Below are 17637 nucleotides of genomic sequence, written 5' to 3'. Positions count from 1 at the left end.
GGCTGGGTCTGTGCTTTGGGCTGGGGCTGGGTCTGTGCTTGGGGCTGGGGCTGGCTCTGAGCTTGGGGCTGGAACTGGGTCTGTGCTTGGGGCTGGAACTGGGTCTGTGCTTGGGGCTGGGAGGGGGTGTCTGGTTCTGTTTGTTGCTGCTGCTAGGGTTGTTTGTTTGCCTTATTATTACACATACATAGTAGTAAAGAACTGCTCTTCCTTTTCTCATATCTTTCCCTGAAAGCCCCTTAACTTCTAAAAGTTCTGATAATTTGGAGGGAAGAAGGTAATATTTTTTCCATTCTGAGAGAGGTTTTTGCCTTACTTTGCAAACACCTATCTTTCAAACCAAGACACCAGGCTCTCAGGGAAAAAGCTTTCCTCCTCAGTAGCATCTTCTTCCCTGAGGAGCTTCCAGAGCAGGGGAGAGCTGGTCTGCCTTTGCCAGCTGCTGACCATGTCACATGTCACCAACATTCCCTTTGCACAAACCTGCACAATGTGGGGAGCCTGCCAGGGGGAGAAGACATCCCTCCAGTTTATGCAAAGAGAAAAGGGACAAAGACAATGGAGATGTGGGAGCACAAGCCTCAGCAAGGCTGGCCTTTCCTTTAACTTATGAATTTGTATTTTTACATATAGTCATATTGGAGAGCAGTCAGGAGGAAAAAGGGGGATGTTTATAACCAGGAACACAATGCAATTCTCACAGGAGCTGTCTACCTTGGTATTTTGGGATTCCTCCTCTTTGATGGGTCAAAGGGAGGAGGAGGTGACAAGGACTCCCCTGTGTAGGAGAAGAACTCACACTTGGCAACCCTGGAGACATACATAGTCCCCAGACAGAGTCATGTAAGTTGGGGGATGTAGCCCACCTACCCCAGTGCTCAGACTAAGAGAAAAGCATCATTTGCATCAGCTCCAGCCATCACTGAGGCTTCCTAACACCATAAAGGCACTTTGAGAGATCCAGTCTTTAAAATTCAGCCTGAAATCCCTGAAATGTGCCTGCTGTTACTCTTCCCCAGCTTGGTCTCCTCGCAGTGACTGCCATCACAGCAGCGTGTGTGCAGTGAAACCCCAGCTCTCTGCTCTACCAGAGCTTCTCTTCAGCATGGTCATGCTCCCAAGGTATTGCAGACCGCAGGAAATGCTCCCTGTCACCTTCTGGAAAAGTCTGCAGGAGAAATCCTGACCCCAGGATGCCCATTACTTCTAGACAAAGCGGAAAAGTTGGTCAGCACCTGCTTCTACCGGGAGGGTCCTCTGGGAAGGGGCGTTGGGCATTGAGCTGCCGCGGGGAGCAGGGTATCCCTGTCTCTGTGCCACACAGGAGAGTGGGCAACCCCTGGATTATCCACCTGACCTTCTTCCCTCCTCTCTTGCTTACTCAAAGACCAGCCATTTCAATTCCAGACCCCCTCAGACATCCTCAGCTGCCCCTGAAAGCTGCAGGGTTGCTTTTCACAAGGATCATGTTGATGCAGGAAGACATTTGCAGGATACATGGCTCCTGTCATGCTCCTTCCCCAGAAAACTCTTTGCCTCCACAGCCCTACTGTCACACAGAATACACACAGGTGTCATACAACAAAATCTGCTGTGACTGTCACCACCCAACACAACATGACATAACAAGGTGGCACACGCACAGAATTCTTTGTGGTCTTCAGAAGCTTATGCACTAAGAAATGCTCACAAGGAAGGGCAAAGGAGAGGGTATGCAAAGAGGAGGTACTGGCTGAAGGAGCTGTGCTTTCTGCTGCTATTTTAGAAGAAAAGCCTTTTCCCTAAAAAAAAAAAAAAAAAAAAAAAAAAAAAAAAAAGTGATTTTAGCAGGAAGAAACACTATGGCAGGTTTCTTTCTCCTTTTTTCAATCTAACCCAGAGGAAAGCCAAAGGATGGTGCATCCCTCTGCATCCCCAGCAGTGCAAAGAAGGGACATAGGGCTCAGAGAAGACACTGTCCTGAGGAGCCTTCAGCCCCTACAGCAGCACAGGTGTTGCATGAAAGTATCTGAGACAAGCAGTGGAACTCTATCAGACACTTTTGCAGAATAACTTGATGATGCTGAGCTGGAGACAGCAGCTGACAGCATAGCCTTCAGGCTCAAAGTGCTTTGTGCAGCTCTAGGAGATGGGGGTAAATGCCACTGTCATCCTCCTGAGGTTGCTGCTGTGTGACAGTGAAGCACTCCATTTTACAGCTGAGTGCTGGTCCTCTCATCTTTTACCTGTTTCGTTTTTACTATTATTGAAAGGTTCTACTGGACAAGAAAAACTATTGCCAGCCTGAGATTTCCTTCTGAGTGATCTTTAAAGGGCACAACTGGCTGGCAGAGAGGGCTGCAGTAGGTGGGGGTACACTCCCACAGCACACTCGTGGATCACCCAGGTGGGAGCAGCTCGTTCCTACACCACCCAACCCCCTGACGTGGCTTACCATGGGGACAAGCAGCAAAGCCCAGCACTCAGGGCTGGGCAAGGGGCCACAACTGCTGCAGGGGGCCAGTTGCCACATCCTGCCGACTAGCAGGAGCACAGCTTTTTCCCCTCCAGCCCCCGCAGAGGGCAGGGGTCATGGGTGCCTGTGCTCCCAGCTGCTGTCCCTCCGCCCTCCTGCCTGCCTGGACCCCACGCCCTTTCCATTCGGTAGGGGTATTGATCTGCTGGCAGCAATGGGCTGGATAATTAGCCAGGAATTAGGGTTTCTATTACAGCCAGGAGGCTGCCCCAGCTGATTTATCACCTGAATAATTTACTGTGATTGAAAGGAAATTAAAATGAACTCCATTTGACAACTGCGCTTTTATGGGCTTTAGTGAAGACTCAAAGGCCAAATTAATAGCCTGGTGTTGTTTGATAGTCTACTGAGAGTAAATATGGGAAGGTTTTTTGCCTCCTGATGTGCTCTCCTAGGCTTGATTTTAGAGCTGGGATTTTCTTCCCCTCCCACTGGTAAGGCTACAGCCTGGAACTGGGGAGATTTCAGCTGTAAAAGCCAAAGAACTGCCCTTGCTCCCTGCTCCTCTCCCACCCACCTCCTCATTCTCTCTTCTGTGGATACAGAGGGTCACAGGATCAGCAGATTGAGGATTAGCAGGTAGTGCCTGCCGGCAGCCCCTGGCCCAGCCTGGCACCAGCATCAGCACCAGCAGCCAGAGCAGCCAGCAGGGTGGCCTGGGGAAGGCAGGGGGGCAACAGAGCCACCCACAAAATCATCCTGCATCCCACAGCCCCCTGTCACCACCTCGGACCCCCGCCACACTGGCAGAGCTGGGGGTGCATCTCACCACGGCTCAGGGTGCTGACCCTGCAGCACCGTGTCCTCCAACCCACTGCTGCAGAGTGGGCAGAGCATTGCTAGCTTCTGCTTCACCTCTTCCTTTGTCTTTATTTTTTTCTCTATTTTATACTTGTGTACATTTACTGAGCCACGTATTATTGTCTCCTCCTTTTTAACTTGTTTTTTGTTTAGCACACCATGTAATGCAGCCATGGTTAAGAGCTTGCCTTGGAATGCTCAAATCATTCCGGCAAGTGGCAGATTGAGAAAAGATTTGGCTCCTCAAACTACCCATGAATAACTTTCATAATTTTCACTGTTTCTGGACAACATGAAGTTTTGGAAAGACATAAACAAATATTTGCTCTGCATTTCTCAATAAAAGTGTCAGAGTGTTTTCAGATGCTCAACAGCCTCTATCTACCCAAAGGTTTCCCAAGAAAAAACATATTTGTCACACTCTGGGGACCAGGACAAAGCATACAGTCCTGCAGCTCATAGAATCATTGTATGGTTTGTGTTGGGAGCAATCTTAAAGATCATCTCATTTCAACACCCCTGGCACAGGCAGGGACACCTTTCAGTAGATTAATTCCTTCCTTTGCTTCTCCAATAACTGCACTCTGGGAGCGAGTCCTCTTAAAACAGAAATTCATTATACTTTCTGGCTTTACTAGAATTTTCCATTATTCCCAAAGATCAAACTCCAGTACTGTAAGGGGGATTGTGTATCTCACTCCTCTCAGAAGCTGCATTCCAGTTGCTCCTAGCAAAAAAACCCCAAGATTCCTCTTTTAAAGCTGGAGCGTACTTAGGCAGAAAGCAAAACTTGAAGATTTTCAAAAGAAGTTTATGCCCCTCTCTTGGTCAATTCAGACAACTTTGGTGCAACTCTGCATCAGGTTTCAACTTCATGCAATTCTTCCACTTTTTCCAAATCATAAGTAATTTTGGGGGTATTCCTTGGTTATCTAAATTCCATTCATTATCCAAATTCCATCTGCCTATGCCTATCTCCAGCTACACGTTTATCTGCATTCTGTGTCATGAATACCTGTGCTACTACGTGTTTGCCAGGTTACTGGTTTCTGTATGAGCACAGAATATCTACATTTAATCCAGAAATCGGTCTGAGAACAGATATTCTGTTTAGTTCTAGCTTAAAGCAGTGGGAAAGCACCAGCACAGGCCTAGGAATTATTTGCTATTATCAGCAGGCAGTTATCTTCTTAGCTGGTGACCTACATAGTGTTGCATCTGGTCACATCATGTTATGCCTCATTATGGCCCTGATATAAAGTTTATTGAAGTCAATAGAAATATTCCTCTTGGCTTCAATGAGTATTCGATTGGACCCATGTGTGAAACTGAAAGTACAAAAGAATCCATTTCTGTTCTGGACAGAAATCCAGCATGGATAAATCTTTTCTTTATTCTGAGAAAATTAATGCACTGTCTCTGCCATTGAGCCAATGCAGCTGTATATCCTTCACGCTGTGTTTTTCACCCTGAGATGCATTAATCCCACTCTCACAGCCTCCACAAGCACACTGGTCCACTAGCCCCGGGCTTGCCCTCTGCCTGCCTCAGTGGGGCTTTCCTGCAGCTGGTCCAGCCTCACACACCTGGAGGCCTCAGGTCTCCTTGACCTTCCTGGGTCTCGGTCTCCAAGAACATCTCCTGTCTTTGTCAGTGCTTTGACTGGAGAATTGCTTGAGCCAACAGTTCACAAAGCAGATGGCACAGGCTTGGCCAGTCTGGGACAATCTCCCAAAGATGCTATGGAGCTCCTCCATCCTTCTGGCTGGAATCACAGGAAATCACTGGAGGATAGTCACCCCTAGAGTCTCACAGAGGGGTTTGCTGACTGCAGCCAGTGCTTCCAGTTCCTCCAGGTCTGAATGTACAATAGGCACTGGAAAATTTTTCCACTCTGTGTTGCAACTCTGTGCACAGGATGAGTGCCAGTTCTGGGTAAAGTCTGAATTGGCACTGCAGTGACCACGAATAATGGGGTTTGCCTGCGGTAGAGGCCACGCTGAAGTGTGTTGGTCTGACACAGGCATAGGTGCAGAGCCCAATTCCAGGCCAGGCAGGCAAGTAAAAGCCACTCCTTGTGTCAGTTTGGTTTGTTCCAAGGGAGTCTGGGGTGTTGGCAACACCTTCCCTGTGGGCAGTGCAGAGCCAGCACACTGGGGAGCAGCAGGGCCCATCCACATACACACACAGAGCACAGAGAGAATGGAAGCTGCTGTGGAGGCTTTCCTTTCCCAAGGCCTAAGAATCACAAGGTCTGGCCTTACAAGGTTGGAGGTGCTGTCCCTGCGGATGGACAAGACACACAGAGCTGGTACACAGCAGCCATGTACAGAATGGCAGTGCAACACTGGTGTTGCAAAAATACCACTCCATGCATTTCCATGCCCATGCCCAGAAATAACTGAAATCGGTTTTCTGTGAACATTTGCAGTCTGTGCAAAGGAATCATGGGCTGTTTGCAGAAAATGAGCACAAAAGGGCATAAACATGAGAGAAAGGCCTTCATTCTTATGAACTCCCTTAACAGAAGAATTCATTTTTATAGTAGGGCTCTGTCAGGGGGAGGTGGGCCAGAGTGCTTCTCAGTACTGACTTTATGTCATGGTTCCTCCCCACAACACAGAGACGTGAAAGGACTTGATGCTGTTCTCACAGACACCCTCAGCCCTGGCTCCCTCTGCTTCTGGATGGTTTTCATGCCCCACACATGCAGAGAACACATCTGTGCCACAGAGCACACATGTACCCGTGCCCAGCTGCACCACTGGGTGTTAGGCTGCAAAACAAGGCAAGGAACAACTGATGCTTCACTTCTGCCCCTTGAGGCACAGCATCTGACAGTCTGTAATGGCAGGAGCACACGGAGGGATCCCTGCCTCACCCAGCACACACGATCATCACTGTTTCTCTCAAAGGACTGTCTGATGCTTTATTTCCCTGTCACTGTCCAATGGTTGCCTTCTCTCTCAACAGGGTATGAGCCTTTCCCCAAGTACAAGTGTCCCTTTCTCATCAGGCTCTCCATAGATACCACAAATTACAGCAGATGTGAAAGTTAATATCAACATTATTATCAACAGTACAACACAGATTCACAGATTCACAGAATATTCTGAGTTGGAAGGGACCCACAAGTATCACTGACTCCAACTCTTAAGTAAGAAATTGAGCCCACAATCTTGGTGTTATTAGCACCATGTCAAAAGATGATAAATAACACAAGAGCCCCCATTTTATGCAGGTTAACTGATGGAAACATCAAGATGGGAAATTGAAGGAAGTGGATTGGAAGTACTCAAAGCAAAGGGTTACGCACTGCTGAGCAATTACTCCCACACAGCCCATCAGCCCCTCTACCAACATGAAGGGCAATGGACTCAAAAAGGTAAGGACAAATTTTGAGCAGAAAATGCACCAGGAGGACTTTGGGCAGCATCTGGGAGCCAAGGCTGATGAGGCTGCAAACACTGTGCTGTGCAGGAGGGACTTCTTTCCTCCTCACCATTGCCAAGGGCCTGCCCCCAGCATGCAAGTGAGGAGGAGGACTTAGAGAAGAGCTACAAAACAGGGAGGAAAAGGGATCTGCAGTGTCTGCAGAGTAACAATTCCAATTACACACCTGGAGCCCTCTCCAAGTGAATAGTACGGGCACATCAGTAAGTTTTTGTGCCAAAGCAAAACTAGTGATGTTCTGCTGGCTGCTGCTGGATCAAATTTCTAATAAAATGGATAAACAGTGGGTCAGCACCTCATACAAGTCTTCTTCCCACATCCTGTCTCCATGGGAAGGAATATCTTTTCCATATTTTCCTCTACAGAAAGAGCTTAAAGCTCCATACATCCACCACTGAATTAGCTCATAAAACACCACTTTGGGGTCCAGCAGCACTTTGGACAGACAAATGTCACCAGCAGATCTTACTTTACTACAACAATCTAATCCAGGGACAGCTCTGGTTTTCCAAGGCATGTCATTAATATCCACAGTATTTGATTTCTCATTGATCTCTTTGGCCTTACTAATTGATGCAGACAGCTTCTCCACTTTGGATGAGCACCACAGCAGTTTTGCCTGACTCACCAGGGAGGTGAGACAAGACTGTTTGTGTAAGGACAGCATCTTTGTGGACTGCAACAAGTCACACAGATCACGTCTTCATCACATGTATGAAGGGTCATGTTACCCTTCACATACCATCAAAAAGCAGAAGCTGACCCCAAATAGCCATAAGCCCTTAACCATGGACCAGCCTTCCAAAAGCAAAGACCATATTCCAAGAAATACGAAAACAAACAACTAAAAATTTATTTTGTAATTACTTGTAAAAATGCCAGGCAACATGGTTCTGCAAAGTACGTTTTGAACCTCATAATGCCAGATTTCCCAGCATCTTACATGATTTCTCAGAGCATGCAAGGAGTATCCTGTTTATCATATTAATATCAGCATATCTCCTATTTTAATAATCTGGCTGCTTACAGCCATTCTAGTCACAACTTCTTGTGTGGCCCCGGGTGATCGTTTCTCCATCAAGAGCAAATACAAATATCCCTTATTTGATAATTGGGATAACACTTCTGCAATATTCTTATTCAAATATCCCACTTTTCCTACAAAACCAGTCAAAGTTTATCTCTGAATAAATGATCACTCACTGCTGGACTGTCTCCCATGAGCTACAGCTGGCCATGACTAAGAGGCTCGGGACCAGAAAAACAAATCCAAAGCCCCTTCCCATCACTGCTCCCTTTTCACTGCCTGTTTTGGCCTATAAGGTTTTTGCAGGAGCAGATCTAACAAGACACAGCTCGAGGTGACCAGTGCTGAAAAGGCTTGCCAGAGCCCTGGGCGCTGCCCTCTGCAGCATCCCCGGGTCTGGACGGGACAGCCACATCCAGTGGTGCTCGAGGGCCCCTTCCCCTCCCGGAGACACGCGTGGCCCGACTCCCCATCGCCTGCCAGCCTCACATCTCCTTCCGCAGGGACCACAAATCAGGAGAGCACAAAAACGGCAGAGACGGTGCAAAGCAAATGTCTCTGAGTGAAACAGCAAATGACAGATGAGCTTAAAGGCATGAGGAATTCCTACTCTACCGTAGCATTTTCAGCATAAGTCGTTTTTTAAAAAATTTAAAAATATACACATTCCTTAACTGAAGCCACAGTGCTAGTAGGTGACCATGAGAGCATCTCCAATGGCCCTCAAAGGTGTAGATTCCTCCAAGGGGAATCAGTGTTACAAAAGTCCATCCACCTTGGTAAAAAGCATGTCTGATATTACGAACACTGAAGATTAATGGCTGAATACATCATTAAGTAGCAAGCTAGACCAATATCGGTGCTGACAGCAATATATTAATTTCTACCTCCTTCTCAGCAGCTAAATTAAATACTGCCACCTAAGAAGAAGAACTCAGAGAGACATAGCTCATCAGTTTTTTCATGTGCTTTTATACTATGCCTGCAAAAATGGAATTTTTCCAAAATATTGGTGCCAAGTCCTCCTCAAACACACTGCAGATCCATAGGTGAAATTAATTTACCTTCACATACTAATCGGGTGTTTCTCTCAGCAAATGACCAGTTACATGTCTAATAAGCCATTTCTGGATACAAAAATCTGATTTGTGTCCACAATCATGCTCACTGTGAACCAAAATTAGGCACTGGGTTTTGCAAGTCTTCTCCTTGTTACTTGCACTGCCTGCTTTTGATCTGACAAAAAACATCAGAAGCTGTGGTGCTCTTTAAAGATTCGTTTGATGCAACTGGTCCAGATCAGGTGTAATTGCATAGCCAAACACTTGCTGATGTTTGCACAATGAGGGTTTTCCTTCATTTCCTAATAGGTTTTAATGGCTAACACGGACCTGGCTGAAATGAGCTTGACAAGATGTGTCTCCATATTTGTCAACTGAAACTGAAAAGCCTTTGGTCGTGTACATCAAACAGAGCTCTGCCAGTGGAAAGCATATCAGGAAAACATGAAATATTTGCAATAGTACCTGCTCTGGTTTGATGGGCTCAGTTGTTGTGAAAATGTCAGAATAATGTTGTCTCTCAAAGACACGATCCAACACTTCTAGCTGCTGCTGGGTGAAAAGGTCTCCTCGCATCTGTTTCCGAAGAAAATCTCTGCTTGGTAGAGAATGGCCATTCGGTACTGGAGATTCCTGAATACCTTTCAAAGAGGAGAGAGAAGAGGAAAAATGAGTAGTCTCATGATGTGACCTACAGTAGAGTGCCTTATTTTATCCCTTGAAGAGATGTAGGTACCAGTATGGTGAAGTCATGAAGACGTTTTGAGAGGTTACAGTTTGCTGGAAAACACACTGTACAGTCTTGCACTACAGCCAACCCTTTACCTGTCAACAACTTCACACATTATTTAAAGGCAGGATACAGGATAACAATCACATTTTTGCCTGCTTCACTTTTACTGTGCCACCTGGGAAGCTGTCTGGCTCGTGGTCTGTGTGCAAGGGAGCACAGAGGATGAGTAGAAGGCCTGATGATGACAGCCACAGCCAAAGTGGGTCAGCTCCAGCAGAACACTTTGTCCAGTCCCCACCCACACACTCTGTCCTCTCCTGTGCTACCTGCAAGTGCTGCTCATCTCCACCCCGTGCTGCACTCGGCTTGGCATGGATTCCCTGTGGAGCACTGCCAGCAGCACTAGCCCGTCTGCGTTGTAATGAGGTGGGGAGCCCCTGGGCTGAGTTACCACTGCAGCATCCTCAGCAAGGCCCACTCCAAGATGCACTCCTGACCCTCCAATTCACTCTGTATTTCTCCAGCTTACTGGCAGGACTCAAACCTGGGCTTCAAAGCACATTTTCCTCCTTCTCCCCTTTGACAGAGATTTTTAGCAGGAGTCATAAGTGACTGACCATGGCTGAAAAGCCATGAGACAAGTTTGGAAAACGTTTGATTGGCAGTCTGAAAAGACTCTTGCAATACAGGGACTTGTTTCAATTTGATTTTTGCAGATTCACAGTGGTTTCCTACTTTTCCTTCACCTGTCAGTGCTGAAAATATGTATTTTATGCACAGAAAACTGAGATCTGCAGTATTCCCAGGACTCCAGGAGGTGGAACTCCAAGAACAACAGTAAATATCAGATTTCTTCTCCAGATGGCAACATTGAACTAGACAGAGGGAGGAAATGTTTTAAAAATAGCATCTAGCTGCCAGTAGTTCTGAGGAGCAGAATTTAAATGCATCCTTAACAGCAAGATTTCCATGAGTGCTGCAGTTGCTTACAGTCCAAGAAGTCTGCAGAGGAATAACATCACCTAGACCTCCTCTGGCAGATTCTGCATCAAGTTTTTTTGATTGTAAGTATAGAGGATATCTGATAGAGGTGATCTGCACAAAAGCAGCCCATTGCTGTAGACATCAGTTGTGACCACAAGCTCGTGCTGGCCATCAGTAATACAAGGGATGCTTGGAGGACAAGATTTTTTACAAAAGATTTTTTACTATTGATTTAAGATCATCCTTCAGCATAGATGGATTTTACAGAAAATGCTGTCTATCCAGAAAACGAGGCTTCTTTAAGGCAGGGTTCTAAGACTGGGGGACCAGCACAGGGAAATACCTCTTTCAACTGGAGTTGCTAATGCTGAATTTAAACTGAACTCTCCTTGTACTGAACAGACATTTGATGTTAGCAGTTAATGCTGGAAACTCCCTTCTCAATTTGAGCTCAGCAATTTCAGTGACAACAACAGCAAATATACCCTTCTTAGAGAAAGCCATGCACTTTTATCAAGGGTAGATGATGGCTTTTGTGAAGTGGAAGGATCAGTTTATTCCACACAGGAAGGGAAACAAAAACCTGAACCTGTGGTCTGAGTAGGATGTCTAAGTGTGAAAAGGTACAGAGGGATATAAGAAAGCAGTGTATCTTTATATTGTTTGTTTGCCTTTTTTTTCCTTTTTTTTTCTATTCTAAATCAAATAGTACCTAATAGACCCTGTGCTGAGTTTAGTCAACCATGGCTTTTGGAATTAAAATTCTGTTTGGTAGCCATATGGTATCACAGGGCCAGGGAGATCCTGTCTCTTGAGCATGGAAATGATGGCTTTAAACTTCAGGTCAAACTGCTATTCACAATTTGGCATCAAAGTTAAAGCTTTATGCAGATTTGGGATAAAGGGGATGACAAAAGGGAGTGAGATGATACAAGACAGTCATGACCTGAAAATTGTTCTTGGTGATGCCAGAACAGTCTGTGCACTGTTTGTGCATCCAAAGACTGGAAGTATAATGAGATCCCCTCGTGTTTGAAAATGGAGTCCCACCTTTCACCACCAGCACTTTTATTATGGAGAGCAGCTCCAGATTTTTGAGAGTGAGCACCCTGGAGAAGAGGAGGCCACTGAAAGGAAATCCTGGGGCAGCAGCCTGGCCAGAGACAGGCACAGGGACAGTGCTGGGAAGAGTCTCCCACCCCAGATGCCAGCATGGGAAGTCCAGGAATGAAGGCACCATCAGGTGCCCGTGGCATCACATCCCTGCATCTATCCAGCTGCCCTTCATCCAAGGGGCACTGAGGCACTGCCACCAAAGCACAGGAAAGAGGAGGGCATTTCTCTCTGCAAAGGAAGTATGACATCATTGGAGATGGCAGTGGGGCTCTGCAGGGGTCTGGTCTCCAAGCCAGCATTTGGTATGTTGCTGGAAGCACAACACATGCTGCCAGCCAGAACGAGCTGCCAACTCACACCATTTGTACATCCCTGTTTGCCAGCACTCCAGAGGCTGTCCTGAGGACATGAGATGGGATCAGGGCAGTCAGGGGTGAGGAGTAATGCACACAGCATTTGTGCCAGGGAGGGGCCTGGGCAGGGGTCAGGCAGGACTGAGGTGGCTGACTGCACAAAAGGAAGCACCCGAGCTCCCTCACTGTGACTGTCGCCTGCTCTCAGCATCCTGTCAGCAAAGGAAGAGCTGGGACTTTTGCACTCTGGGAATTTGCACCAAATTCAGACTAATTGCCAGTGAGTTCTGGATTCCACTGTAGAACTAAAGGACTTCCTGTAACTGCATATGACACACAGGAGTTCGTGAAGGTCTTCAGGATGTGTTTGGCTGTTTGACATTATATAAATAATACCATTAACATTGCTTAACTAGAATATCTTTGATAATTAAAATACTGGTGGAAGGCTTGAAACAATTTTAATTATAAATATGCTCCAGGGAGTAATAAAAACATTTTTCATATAATCAGTGCATCCACATAGGGTTGCATTCACATGTTTTATTGACAATAGCACTACATGTATGCCTACCTATTCTGCAAAACAGTTAGTTCCCAATTCAATGTCATCTTTCCAGAAATTCGAGTGAAGAGCACAGATATAACACTCTTCTTAGTACAAAAGATTACATTCTTCCTAAACAAACATTTCATCCTTTATCTCTCTAAGACTGTGCATATGGGATAAGATGATGCCATTAGCCCACAATTTCCTGCACTACTTCTGCTGAAATGCTTGGAGATGTAATGCACTGGGACCTGCCACAGCGCTGCAGGCAGAGCCTGCCCGTGCTGCCCCTGCAGCACCAGGGCTCCAGTGCATGCCATGCCTGCTCAGGCAGCCTGCCCACCCTCTGCTTCACGCCCTGCCAGGCACCCCACCCGCTCACAGCACCGACAGTTCCCACCGATGCTCACAGCTGGGAGAGCAATCCCACCTGCAGCCTGCAGCTGGAAGGCTTGTCATGCTGGGGCAATGTCCTCCCTGGTTCCAAACTCACTGACAGGCACTTTCTCAGCAGGGAAAATGCAATCCTTTCCTGCTCTGAAATGCATGGACACCTTCTGTTCACACCTTGCCCAGAAAAACTGACCGGTGGTTTCACAACAAAAGCCAGACGTGCTGCTAAAGAAACTGGCCTGCCTGGGACATAACCCAGGAATTAAACACAAGCAAAGATTTTCTGTGGCTAGCCAAAGTCTGAACAGTCTACAAAAAGTCTGGGAAGAGTTAGCCACAGAAGACATCTGCCTCTGAGAAGAGATACCATCCACAGTCTAGCTGACAAAAGACTGCCCCAGTGATGTGGATATCATCCAGAAAATATGGAATCACTGCATGGTTGGGGTTGGAAAGGACCTTACATACCATCAGGTTCCAGTCAGCTGCCACGGGCAGGGACACCTTCCACAATCCAGGTTGCCTAAAGTCCTGTCTGACCTGTCCTTGGACATTGCAACTAATACATCTTTGTTAATTAAGAGCAAGTTATTTTCTGAGGACCTAAGCAAATAGCAAGATCAGTTTAAGGGGTTTGATAAATTGAGATCTCATTTTTCTAATGCATTTCTGTGGTTAGATACTCATCCATGACATGCTTCCTGAAACAGCAGGAGAATATTTGAAATTGCTAAATATGAGGAAACCAGAATTTTAGTGACTCTCACCAGACAATTCACTTGATTTAAAATATAAGACTACAGACCAAAATAATAGGAACAAAAGACACTATCTTCACAATATACTAAAGCATATTTAAAAGCCTTGAAGCTTAGCATGAAAACAAGGCAAAATTTTATAAGACCAGTAAAATGCACTGAAATATAGAAATGGTTCAGCTCCACCTATTTTTATACTGATAAGGACGTCAGCACAATTACAGATAGGACAAGGGGGAATGGTTTTAAATAAAAAAAAGAGATTTACGTTGGATGTTAGGAAGAAATCCTTCCCTGGCAGGGTGGGCAGCCCTGGCACAGGTGCCCAGAGCAGCTGGGGCTGCCCCTGGATCCCTGGCAGTGCCCAGGGCCAGGCTGGACACTGGGGCTGGGACAGTCTGGGGCAGGGGAAGGTGTCCCTGCCATGGCTGGGGTGGAACAAGGTGGTCTTAAAGGTCTTTTCCAACACAAAGTGCTTTATGATCCTGTGATTCTGTTTAAATACTGTATTATAGTATGGGACAGACCTTGCCCTGGTGCAGGTCCACTTGGGAGTGTCAGCAAGGTGACAGCAGCTGAGAAACAGATGCCAACCACAAATCCAGCTGGACTAATATTTCTAATGCTATTAATAATAAAGGTGTGCCATGAGGTGTGCACCTCCATGGTAGACTCATCTGATGCAGTGCTCTTCTGAAGATAAAAGGAATCTACTGGTTTCTGATTTTCAGATTGTTTGTTTTCTTTTCTTGAGCAATATGCTTATACAGGGTGAATCAAGGAAATACACAGCTAGTGCCATGAACAGCCTACATTCATAAAGGACATGATTTCTGCCTCTAATTTGTACTGTCCAACTTCATTACCTGTTATCATACCTAATTACTCCACCTTATAGGGAAATGCAGGCTAATTAGGGAGGATGTTATTCACCACATTTAAAACATTATGAAGCAAATGAAATATTACCAGGAGGCAAAAAGGTGATTTGTTTTCTTGTAGCATGCCTGTAAATTAGTCCAGAGAAGATAAAGACTCTGTTTAATTACCACATGGAAGGTTTTGTTTAAAACGTAAGCTGAATTTTCGTAGCATCTTCCCAGGATTGTATACATTTGGAAGACAGCTGCCTCAGAATGCTCTTCCCAGCAAGGCATTTGTTTCAGGACCACATATGTGAAGAGAGATCTTTGTATTTACAGTATTCAAATTTTCTAAGCCCTGTTATTTCTTTTTCCAGAAAGACAATATCACTAAAAAAGGTCTTTATATTTTGAAGTGTATATAGCTGATCACTGTGCAAATATTTTCAAGAGAAATCACTGTATTTCACAAAGGTAGGTATGAGTTTTATCGTAGATCAAAGTGAGAAAGAAGGGGGAAAAATGATAAATCATCAGAGATCCAAAAATACTTTTCATTTGGAGAAGATATCAGGCCATTTCAGTGGCACTGATAGAGTCTCTGCTCTGTCTCCATTACCCCTGAAGGCAGCCGGAGTCAGGAGCTGACTACGCTAGATTATATTCCCTATAAGATGGTCACCAATATATATATATCTGATCTTCAACCTCTATTGATTGACCAATTTCACAAGCAAAGACTGGTGAAATGAAGCTGAAATGAACATCATGCTTTAACTCATTGAACCCATCAGGCCTGAGTTAATCTCACTGCCCACTGTCTCTGATAGAATTCAATTGATCAATCATGTTTCGGTGATAGTACCATTTCAGTGGCTTATTGCTTCTTCATTTCAAGCCTTGACCTGTTAGATATACTTGGACCAGCTCAGCTCCTTCTGGAGACAGAGACCCACGTCTGCCAACAGCAGTGCATTGTCCTGCCTCCAAGCACAGGAAAACTGAGGGGAGCCCTGGTGAACGCTCTCACTTTCACATTCTGGTTTTACAGGTATTCTACCAACTGTGCAGTCAGGATGTGTGAGGACATGAGGAGCCTGAACGGCCCAAGCCCACTGCCCTCTTGTCAGTGCTTGGACAAGCAAGCACAGTGCCAGCTTGGTGCCAGCTCCAGTCCTTGTGTGCAGCAGAAGTGGTGCACACTACCAGTACACAGGCAGACTGTCCCCAGGGCAATCCCAGCGGAACACTTCCAGCACACTTGCACACCCCAGAAGCACAGGGCTGCTCAGAGCTCACCATGCCTGTGGCTAGCACTGCACAGCAAGGGGGTCCTCAGTGATGTTTCATCTGCCATTTAAATGCATAGCCAGCCTGCGTGCATCCCATTTGTCACTGGCCTGGCCTCCCTCCTGCCCTTTGCTCCTGCAGAGTCCCCTGCACTGCTGGAGACAAAAGCCATTTGGATTCCACTGCCCCTTGCTCCCAGCTGCCCTCACTCCAGCCAGCAGGAACTGGAGGGTCCCTGGCTCTTCCCCGGCTGCCTTCACTCCATGCACAGCCTTGCAGACTAGGCTGCATCTCTGTAGCTCCCTGAGGTGAGCCCTCAGCACACCACACTCCTTCCAGCAGCACCCATCTGCACTGCAGGGCAAGTCCCGTGCCTGTACATCCAGCAGCAGATGGGCACTGGCTTGGGGAATGCAAGAGCAAGACAGAAGGAGCTGCACTGTGTCATTGGCCTGTCAGTGCTCTCTTCCTAAAATGCTCAGCAGCACAGCAATTAGCACTTGTATCACCAGACAGACACTTCTGGTCCTTCCCTGATGGGTGATGCAGCTCTTCTCCACCATGAGAACATTTGTCTCCGTGCTGTGAGGCAGCTGAAGGTCCTCCCTGGTGCACAAGGTGCAGTCAGGCTGTGCACCCAGCACACGTACGAGCTGGAGCTGTGCCAGTACACCCCGAGATGCCACCCCACAGCACTGCTGCAAACCTGCACAACCAAGCTGGTTATGAGACTCACCAACAAAGTGGGTTTTATTTACTGAACAGATTTCCCATGAGATTACAGCTGTCCTCCTCCTACAGTTATTTTAATCTCACTGTAGCCATATATGGAAAAGTTTTTATGTATCTCCCAGGAAAAACCTGCAATCTCCAACATCTCACATTCAACAAAGATGTGGTGGGACCTCACACCTCAGCAGCCCTAATGCTTGTGAATCTGACAGCGAATACATCTGAGCAAACATTTGTGCAAATAGTGCCACTGAGTGGAGCTGGATTGCTTGTGCACCTGCCCAGGCTACCATCAGGATGGACTTTGCTCGTACCTCAAGCCTTGCACGTACAGGACACAGCCCTGCACCCTGCACAGCTTGCAGCTGGGGGCAAACAGTGCCCCTGGGCTGGGGGCTCCCCACAGGTCACAGCATCGGACAGCAGCCTGGATTTGCCTTGCTGCCCAGCAGCTCCAGCAAGGAGCTTTGCTGCAGTGCTGGAGGAGAGCCAGCTGCATGTCCCCTGCCCTGTCCAGGACCCCACAGAGCTGGCTGTGCCCACCCCGGTGGGATCCAGGTCACCAGCAGTCTGTGGAGCAGCGTGTGCTGCTGTCCTGAGCATCCCTGGCCGGGCAGCTCAGCCTCCAGGAGCCACGGGGTGCCCATGGGCACCAGCCCTGCCACGTGGCAGAGTCTGCCTGAGAACAGGGGCTGCAGGGACTGATGACACCACGGGAAGTTTTGTGACTGCCACCGTTTTATCTTTAAACAACAGCAAAAGTGATGTCAGTGATAGCCTGGTGGGGAATGTAGAAGTGCAGAGAAGAGGGTTGAAAAGAAGAGGCTGAGAAGAACAGAGCAGATGCCCCAAGCCTGGCACAGAGAGTGGGAATGTGCATCCCACCACGGCTCCTGGGACACAGGAGACTGTGGGCACCTGGAAAAGCCTCCAGGCTCATGGCACCCCTTGGCCAGCTGCAGTGAGATGTGGAATCATGCTTGTATTTCTGTGATTTCTGTAATAACT

The 17637-nt window shown here is 46.9% G+C and overlaps 1 protein-coding gene across 8 annotated transcripts in view; it reads right to left on the bottom strand.

Annotated features, from left to right (window-relative positions):
* The window catches only part of PAX5 (paired box 5), a 123735-nt gene that overhangs the window by 67807 nt on the left and 38291 nt on the right, over nt 1–17637 (bottom strand). For all 8 annotated transcript variants that reach the window (XM_041463306.1, XM_041463305.1, XM_041463309.1 and 5 more), the window contains one exon: nt 9323–9498. In XM_041463306.1, coding sequence (XP_041319240.1) covers nt 9323–9498 — 176 coding nt within the window. The remainder of the gene's footprint in view (nt 1–9322; nt 9499–17637) is intronic.

This window comes from Pyrgilauda ruficollis, unplaced genomic scaffold (assembly GCF_017590135.1).
Source record: "Pyrgilauda ruficollis isolate IOZ18807 unplaced genomic scaffold, ASM1759013v1 scaffold164, whole genome shotgun sequence".
NCBI classification, from domain to species: Eukaryota; Metazoa; Chordata; class Aves; order Passeriformes; family Passeridae; genus Pyrgilauda; species Pyrgilauda ruficollis.
This window is presented reverse-complemented; position numbering and strand designations above follow the sequence as displayed.